The 8495-nt window shown below is 42.2% G+C and overlaps 1 protein-coding gene across 1 annotated transcript; it reads right to left on the bottom strand.

Annotated features, from left to right (window-relative positions):
- Positions 1–1842: 1842 nt before the first annotated feature.
- Positions 1843–7736, bottom strand: IGFBP1 (insulin like growth factor binding protein 1). The gene is made up of 4 exons (XM_054274093.1): positions 7271–7736; positions 5473–5651; positions 3827–3952; positions 1843–2692 (listed from the first exon to the last, which is right to left on the bottom strand). The coding sequence occupies exons 1-4, from the start codon at positions 7734–7736 to the stop codon at positions 2561–2563; spliced, it is 903 nt and encodes a 300-aa protein (XP_054130068.1). The 3' UTR covers positions 1843–2560.
- Positions 7737–8495: the final 759 nt, after the last annotated feature.

Genomic DNA, 8495 nt, shown 5'->3' with positions numbered 1-8495 from the left:
ATGTAGTCTAAGCTCCCAGCAGAATTTTTATAGGGAATATAAAATTTGCCTGCTTTGTCTCCTTGTATTAGTCCTAATCCCAGTATATGGAAGAGTCTGGTTCTAGTCCAACAGCTCTACTCAGCAGCTCGAGTGTGTAGCTGGATGTCTGTCTTTGTGAGTCCTGGCGAGATGTCATAGGAGGCCAGATTGCAGATAAGGAGGCATTCCTCCCCTGGCACTTTCAGTGGGAAGTAAGGGGCTAAACACTTCTAAGAAATTGGCCTATCATTCCTGAATGTTGTACAAAGTGACTTCTGCTTCTGGTACTTAACAATCAGAGGAAAGAGTATCTCCTAAACCCCCGTCCCCACTGAAAACTCCAATTTCTTATAGCTAGGATGGGAACTTTCCACCCTGCAATACATCTGAAGTAGTTGTCCACTGGATTGCTATTCTGCAAATAGACTATTACTACATAAACTAATAATGTTTCCCCTATATGTATAATAATCCCAACAAAAAGAATCAATTTCTGCTCTTTAGAGATAAACCTTTACACAAGGTCTGTGGTAAGAGCAGTCAGAGTACTCTTAAGAGTGTGCTGTAACTGTGACACTATGTTTTCCCCTCTTTTCTTCACCATTTTCACTTGGCAATGCCATTACAATTGTTCCATGCTGAGTACACTCCCTGAAAAGAACTCCAAAACTTGCTACTTCTTCATTATTTTGATACAGAGACTGCCAAGCATTTGGATATAGTGAATGTGGTGCAGTGGTGTAACACAGTTTTAGCCAAGTTTCACAGCAGCTCATCACGGGGCTGTTAGATATTAGTTAGTTACAATACCAATACCATCGACTGCTTTTTTGCAGTGCTTTCGTTGGGAAGATCTCAAAAGACTTCACAAAGGAAGTCAGTACTATATCCACACTTTTACATCTAGAGTGGTTTAATAGACCCTCATTGGATTGGCAGACACTGTCATGCAGATACAACACAGTCAGCAAGTGCAATGTCTGAAGCCACAGAAACGTGACAGGGAGAGCAGAGATCACGCTTTCACTTTGCAGTTTCAACAAGCAGCTTCCCTCTCCCATTTAAAACTCAGTTTGTGCCAACAAATGGCAGGAGAATTTTAGGCTTTCACTTCTGCCAGACTCTTAGAAAATGTTATCACTATCCTCCCTGGCTGTTTTCATAGGAAGGGCTGGTGCATACTGTTTTCACCTGTGTGACTTGCTTAGTCCCACACCCATTTCGCCATGGACAAAATCAACTTGAAGCCAGAATGGAAGTCACTTGCATTCTCTTGTTCTCTGCAATCACTAAGTCAAAGAAACATGTAGGGGAGGGAAATGGACTGTACCCCAAGCCAGGAGCACCCTCTTCTCTGCTTTCAGAAAAAAGTGTGAGGCTGTTTTTTTCCCAGCCTCCTTTTTATAACTTCTGATTTATGTGCAGGAAATGGCTCTTTCTAGTCTTGATGTTATCTTGTAAATGCACTAATACTGCTGCCTTGGGCATTTGAGTGGAGAAGGGCATTCAAATTTCCTCTCTAGAAAATCTTTTAATAATTTCCCTTGGAGGCAGCTGTTTTGCCCAAGACAGAGGCTTGCATGGCACAGCTGGGACTGGAGAGGAAAGGACTAGGGCAATGGGGCAGGGAGACCAAAAGAAGGAAACTCATTGAATGTAAAAGGAGCATGGCATGCAAGAGGCAGATTTGCAAGACTTTTGCCTGTTTTCCTGCTGAGGTCAGACTGTTGAAGGGAAACAAACAGAAAACAAGAGACAAGGGCAGAGCAGAAGACTTTAAATAGCTCAAGCTCATTTTAAATAATATTGTCAACATTGTGAACGACTTACATCGTCAAAGGTGGTGCAGAATATCATATTGTGTTTTGCCATTTACCCAGTGCATATGTTTAAAAAATATACAAATACTGTCCCATCAGGAGCTTCGGTATATAATATTTATTTTTTAAGAAACAGACTGGCATTGAAACAGAGGTGCAAAAGTAACATAATATGTTCACAAAACATGTTTTAAATAAGTTTCTAAGCATGCTTTCTACTGAAATCTAGTTTTAAAAATTCAGTTTTACATCTATAAATATGTAGTACAAAAATGCAAGTTTACAAGCCATTTTTTCCAATAGCTTTGCCATTTGAATGCTTAAATTGCAACATTCCTCCAACATTTAAGCGCAGTAATATTAAGTATTTAAATATAAAGTTATGAAGTGTTTGAGAATATAAATTAGTAACAACATATAGAGACAAAAATACATGCAGTACAAAATAAATAATTCATCAGCTTTACATATGAGAGTATATATAATATTATACAAACCAAATATACAAGATTATAGGATTTGATCTTGAAGTAGCTCACATTTGTCACTTAAACATGTAGGCAATCTCAGGGCAGTAAAAATGTTACTTTATGGGGTTACTCATACACTCAAAATCAGGTGCACAAGACTACCTTAGTGAAATGGCTCCTGACTGGAATGGTTCCTGACTATAACAGGCCCCACAGAAAACTTGGTGTCAAAAACCTCGGGGTTTAGTTTTATTCTTGTGAGCTGAGATACTGTTGGCATTCTGAGTCTCCTTTAATTGCTGGAGATCCGGGAATTCTTCTGCCGTTTTTTGGATAGACACACCAGCATTCAGCAGACTCTCCATTCAGCAAAGTTTCACACTAGAATAGTATTAGCAAAAAAAACCCCAAACACAATAAGTAACTGTAAGATTACCTGTGAGGTACTGCCAGTAGAGGTGATGGACACAATTAGGATCAGAAGATGGGGACCTGCCATGCATAGTCTTGTTTTGAATGCAGTGGTCTGCAGAGCCTCTAAACAACACACTCGGTTAGGGAACCAAGACCTAAGCTCAGCTATCACAAGAGCAACTTCAGATTTAAAACTGTCCAGCCCTTGGTGAACAGCAGCAGAAAAAAGCAGTATCTCCCAGTGCCAGTGTGAGAAATGAAGGATGGCAGAATATACATTCTCATAGGGTGAGAGCAGTGATTGAATTTTCTGTCTCTTCACACAAGGAGACAAAAAAGGTGATATGTTTTGGGTTTTTTTCTTGAGGAGGGGCTTAAACCGGTTGATTAGATCCCAGGTCACAGTGTTATGTGAGTCACACCGTGATGCTATGCCCAAAACCAAGGAGTCCTGGTGACACAGAATTATGCAGACCTACTAAATTTGTGTGCATGACCTGTGGTTACAGGGTGTGGCTTGAGGTTTGGAGCTTTAGTTAGTTTTGCAGATTACTCTCACTGTAACTTGCAAAAGATTTTTTTGAGGGTATAATGGAAATGAGCAAATAACCTAATCCATAGGCAGCACAAATCAGTATTTTTGTTAGGCTTTCAGAAGGTTAATTTTACTCTAAAGAGTTTTTTTTTTCCACTGCCTGTGTAGGTTTTCTGCTGCCTGTGAGCTGAGAGCCCTCTTTTTACATAATGATTATTATATATTCAATGGGTTTTGGCAGGTAGTATGGCAGATCTTATGAATTAATGTCAACTGAATGAATGCTAACAAATCAGGTACATGGGAGCAGATAGGGTTAAAATATTTTGGAAAAGGCTTTGAGTACACCTGTTTTGTGAAGGGAAAAGACTTTTGCCTCTATTGCTGACAGTCACTAGCATGCAGCTCACCTTGAAGAGAAGGACAAACCATCTGCTCTAAGTATCCCCGTTTTCACTACCAGCTGCAAACTTGTGAGTTTGGGAGCAGAGGGCTGTGAAAGGGTTGGCTATATCAGGCTAGTCACAGCACTGCTGTGAGCAGAGAGGGGGGGAAAAGGCACGCACCTGTTTGCTGTGGTAAAATCCATTCCTGTTGCAGTTGGGCAAGTAAAATTTGTAAATCTCCCCTCTGCTTCTCTGAGCCTTCACCAATTTATACAGGGCTCTGTAAAGCTCCTTCTGACAAGGACTCTGCAAGAATACCAGGAGAGTGAATACCAAAATCACAAGTACATCAGCTACATAAAAGGTGATGAGAATATAGGCAGTAAAAACCTGAAAATACTTATTAGGCAAAAAGTCTACACTGGACTGTTTTGCATGTAGTTTTTCTTTTCTTCAGTAGAAGCACACCCAGAGAACTCTGGTGTTGCATTCAGACCTTTGTTTTTATTCTTTGAGGTTTTTTCTGTTCTATAAACATGGAGATTTTAGTCCTTAAATTGCCACTCAAGAAAATTTAACCTGTACTAAGTAAACACATTACTGCTTAGAGGATACAATCTCTCCTCTTACAGGGAGGTGGAAGTTAGAAGACTGGTACATGAGATTGGTCACGTTTTCCAGGTTGCCATGGCTCATGCTGTGTTGATATATAGAAGATAGGTAGGAGACATACAGAGATGGTGCAAGAACGTTTTTTATCTTTTGTACAGGACAGAACTGTTGCCAAAGCAACATGGAGCCATTCTATAGCTCTGGGACCAAACCCCAAAGCTCTTGGAACTGGGAATGAAGAACTGTTTGCAATATTCACTGTTTTCACAATTTGCTGGCTCTCTTTTTCAAAGTCACAATTTCTGTACATCAATAGTACCTAACACATTTGAATCAGTACAAGAAAGCAAAAGTAACTGAATAAATATTTCTACTTCTGAGTGAAACCATAAACTCTGCTTTTGCAAAACCTCCCATGTTAGCCCCTCATATAAGCTGTCATATTCCAGTCTGTGGGTTTATCTGTGGCTCAGGGTGAGAAAAGCAGAAGCCTTAAAAATCAGAATTGCCGCTAACAGCACATGTACATATTCAAACTCAATCAATGATTAAGTCCTGTTCTGGATATGGAATGAGGCTTCCTAAGGTAGGGTGGTGATTAGTATATGTTTTCTTTTTCTTTTCCATTTTGTCAGTGACCATTACGAACCAAAGCTTCTGTGCTGCCCAACTAACCCATCTCCATAGTGCAGGGGTGCGGCTGCCGCCTGGGACCTGTCTAGCCATGGTTCTCTGGTGCTCTCAAGCGGAACACAAACCTGCTTGCAAAGGCCATGCATTCTCATTACCCAGAAGGATTTTGCAGTGTCGAGCCTCACTTAAATTGTTGAGGTTTTTTTCTTTCTACATGAATACACTTAATAGTGTTTCCTTGTGGTCAGAGTGAATCACATTTTGTTTTGCATTGATGTTTCATCAATAACTTCATAGGACTCCCTTTTATTTTGCTGTGTGTTGGACCAGTGAAAAATGCCTTTTCTTAACTAAAACTAAAAAGGAGTCCAAGAATTTAATATAGATTCTTGCAAATTAAGGGGGCACGTTATAATCTGATTGTAAATATGGTGAAACATTCAGCCTCTGCATGAAGTCTGTTTAGGACATACCTGATGCACACATGTTATTATGGCTCCAGACATTTTGTCATTTTGTCTCCAGACATTTTGCAAGTCTCTACTGAAATGGTCTCTGAAAGTTTTACAAAGAAAACCCACCTGCTCTTTCCATTTCTTGAATTCAGATATTCTCTTTGCTTTCATGTTTTCATACGCAGTGATGGAATTCCAGGGAATTGATTTATCCTGGCCTATGGGAAACATCAACTGATAGTTAAGCAGCTGATCCTGTGTTATTTCAGTGCTTTCCAGAGGCATATCATCAGGTTCTATAGAATCTGGAAGTGATGATATTAAAGTAAACATCTTCAGTGAAATTTGGCACTTATTTCTCAAAGTTTAAAAAGGTGAAAAGAAAGATCAACCAAAAGAAAAGAAAAAGTAATATCTAACACATCCATTACAGTAGATCCTGTAGGAATAAATTACATGTGCAGCATGGCAAATTATACTTTGATAATAAATTCATAGAAGGGCTCAGCAGCTATGCTCTAACAAGTTGTTATTTTATGATCCTTCAAAATTACTTGAATCCCAAAGATGAAGTTGCAGCCCATCTGTTAGAAGTGAAAAAAACCTTCTCGACTACAGTGGGTTGTAGAAACTTGGCTAAATGAGAAAAGATTGATGTTAAACTTGTAATGAATTTAGATTTTTGTCAGCGTGATGTACTTCAGGTTTTATTCATGAAAGGAAATGGTCAAGACCTCATCCCATGGTATCCTGTACTGTGCTCTTGCCTCATAAATAAGAAGGGGCCAGAAGTAGCTCCTGCTGACCTGCAGTATACCAAATAGCAAAGAACTGGCAGAAAATATTTGTTTCTGCCTGATCATGGCCTTCATACCAGTGCCTAAATCAGCATGTGTGAACTCTTCCACTGAAAGCAAGAGAAGCTCTTTGCAATTGCAGGAGATTCATCATAAGATAAAATTTTTATGTATCTATATTACTTGCTGGATCAAGGCTGTAAACAGGCAATAGATTGATAATGTTCAAGAAAAAATGAAGGTGAGAAATTGAGGAGGCAAGGAAAGGAAGAAAGAAAGTAAGGAAGGAATGAATCTAGCAAACTCTGGAAAAATCAAATCAAATATAATGCAGGTAGATTAAATACTCAATTTGGTCACTGTTCTCTGCCTTCCCCACCCCCTCAACTACGAGAGAAACTCCACTTACTTCTACTAATGGCTATTGTTATTATGAGTCAATGATGATTATTTTTGTAATGCTACCGAGTTACCTTAATAACTACTTCATAGACATAGCAGTAGTGATGATGAAAATAATAATAATAACAATCATAATCATTATTATAATAATAATAAATTGAAAAATACTAAAATAACACTGAAGAAGTTCCTGCCCATCATAGAGTCTAAGATGCTTGAGATGCCTTTTTGCCTCAAGATAATTTGGCTAGCACTCCATTGCTCCAGGTACATTTTATTCCCAGGCACAAAGCCTTTTCATTCTCTATCATGACTTTTACAGATGGACATAACCAAAGCCTATAAAACATTTGTCCTACTCCAGCTACTGTCTGCTACTAAAGAAAAATTGTCTGCAGCCTCCCAGATACTTTATTGTAGTTATTCTTCATTGTTCCATCATTATGTTTTAGGGTTTTCATGTTTTCAGATTGTAGTGTACTAGCCTGTTGCGAACATCTTAGGTTCGGCACCAGGATGCATCTCAGCTGGAACAGGTCAGAGCACGTTTCCCTGGAAAGTGCATTCCAGCCTCCCTATATTTCAGACGCCTCCCTAACTTCGCTCATTGTTCCCAGCTTCTGGCTCCCCTAGCCCGCGTCGCGCCTGCCAATTCTTCCGCCCTCGGCGAGGGCCGTGCCCGCAGCTCCCGACCGGGCCCGTGAGGGGACGCGATGGCGCGGTACCTGCCGGCTCTTCTGTACGCATCTCTCCGGCCTCGCTGGCGGGCAAGCACGTCCCGTGCCCTTGGATGAGGGCGGAGAGCGGCCGGGACTCCCCTGCAGGGATGCGGCAGCGGAGTCCCAGGCGGCAGCGGGCGGTGTAGACCCCACAGGGCTGCCCCGGCCCGAGGGCGCAGATCTGACAGCAGCCGCAGCCCGGCTGCCGAGCAGCCTCCGGGCAGTCGGGGGGGACGGGCGGGCACAGAGCGAGCCTCTCCGGGGTGCAGGGGGCGCAGAGCACGGGCTGTGCGCCGCGGGCGAGGCGGGCGGCCTGCAGCAGCAGCAGCGCCCGGAGCAGCAGCGCCTGGAGCCAGCCGCGGCTCAGCGCGCACTGCGGGCCACTCATGCCGCTGAGCAGGGGCCGGGCGAGGGCAGCTGGGCGGCCTGAGAGCAGGAGGCACCTCACGTACATTCGGCTTGCCCGGGCCATTTATACATTTATGCTTTGCCTGAGTATTAATCTTTAACCTCGAGTTAATTATTATCTGAACAGGGGGGCCAGAGAAGCGTCGTTTCACTGGCCGTTCAAGTCCCTGGCCGCTGTTCCCCTCCCCTTTCACTTTCCTCTTTTATCTATTTTCTTTCCTCCAGACATGCAGGAATGCTTTTATTCCCTCACTCCCACCTCTTTGCCCCAACACAGTTAACGAGGAAAAATGTGGTGGGGGCTGGAGAGAGAATTGGCAGAAGGGAATGGATAAGTGGGGGCTATCCCCTCCCTTTTTGCTTGTCGCAAATGTCTCATGTTCTTGACTTTTCATAAAAATGTAAATGTTCAAAAAACAAGGGGGGAGGGGTGGGGGGAGGAGGGAAATCCCATTGAAACTGAAGCAACTGAATTCATATTTCCACAGCAGCAAATGCAACAAACCCTTGTTTAATTTTCGTCATGTGGCTGCAGGTTAGGAGTACACTGACATACCGAAGAGGAGGCCTCAAGGGTAATAAAGCCATCAGGATCTTGTAACTACTGCACATACGCACGTAGGACTCCTTGCATTAACCTCCGGGGGTGGCTGTGCAGCTGAAGCAGGATCTCGTGTGCCTGGGCTTGGTTTTGCTCCTGGGGTGAGAGAAGGATCAGTCCCCAAAACATGCACTTAAGGGAAACCAGTATTTTGTCAAACAGTTAAAAAATAAACTAGATACCTGCTTTTCTGTCTGTCCTTTTAACTCTTTCCATCTCCTC

Source organism: Melozone crissalis, unplaced genomic scaffold (assembly GCF_028551555.1).
Source record: "Melozone crissalis strain CALT ecotype California unplaced genomic scaffold, PUWL_Pcris_2 ptg000016l_1, whole genome shotgun sequence".
Taxonomy (NCBI): Eukaryota; Metazoa; Chordata; class Aves; order Passeriformes; family Passerellidae; genus Melozone; species Melozone crissalis.
This window is presented reverse-complemented; position numbering and strand designations above follow the sequence as displayed.

Excerpts from the sequence above, each read along its gene's own strand:
- IGFBP1 (XM_054274093.1), bottom strand. The coding sequence starts at position 7,736 with ATGGCCCGGGCAAGCCGAATGTACGTGAGGTGCCTCCTGCTCTCAGGC. Across the intron at positions 5,652-7,270 it reads GCGTACAGAAGAGCCGGCAG|ATTCTATAGAACCTGATGAT; the intron begins GTACCGCGCCAT and ends CATCACTTCCAG. Across the intron at positions 2,693-3,826 it reads GATTTTACCACAGCAAACAG|TGTGAAACTTTGCTGAATGG; the intron begins GTGCGTGCCTTT and ends ATACTATTCTAG.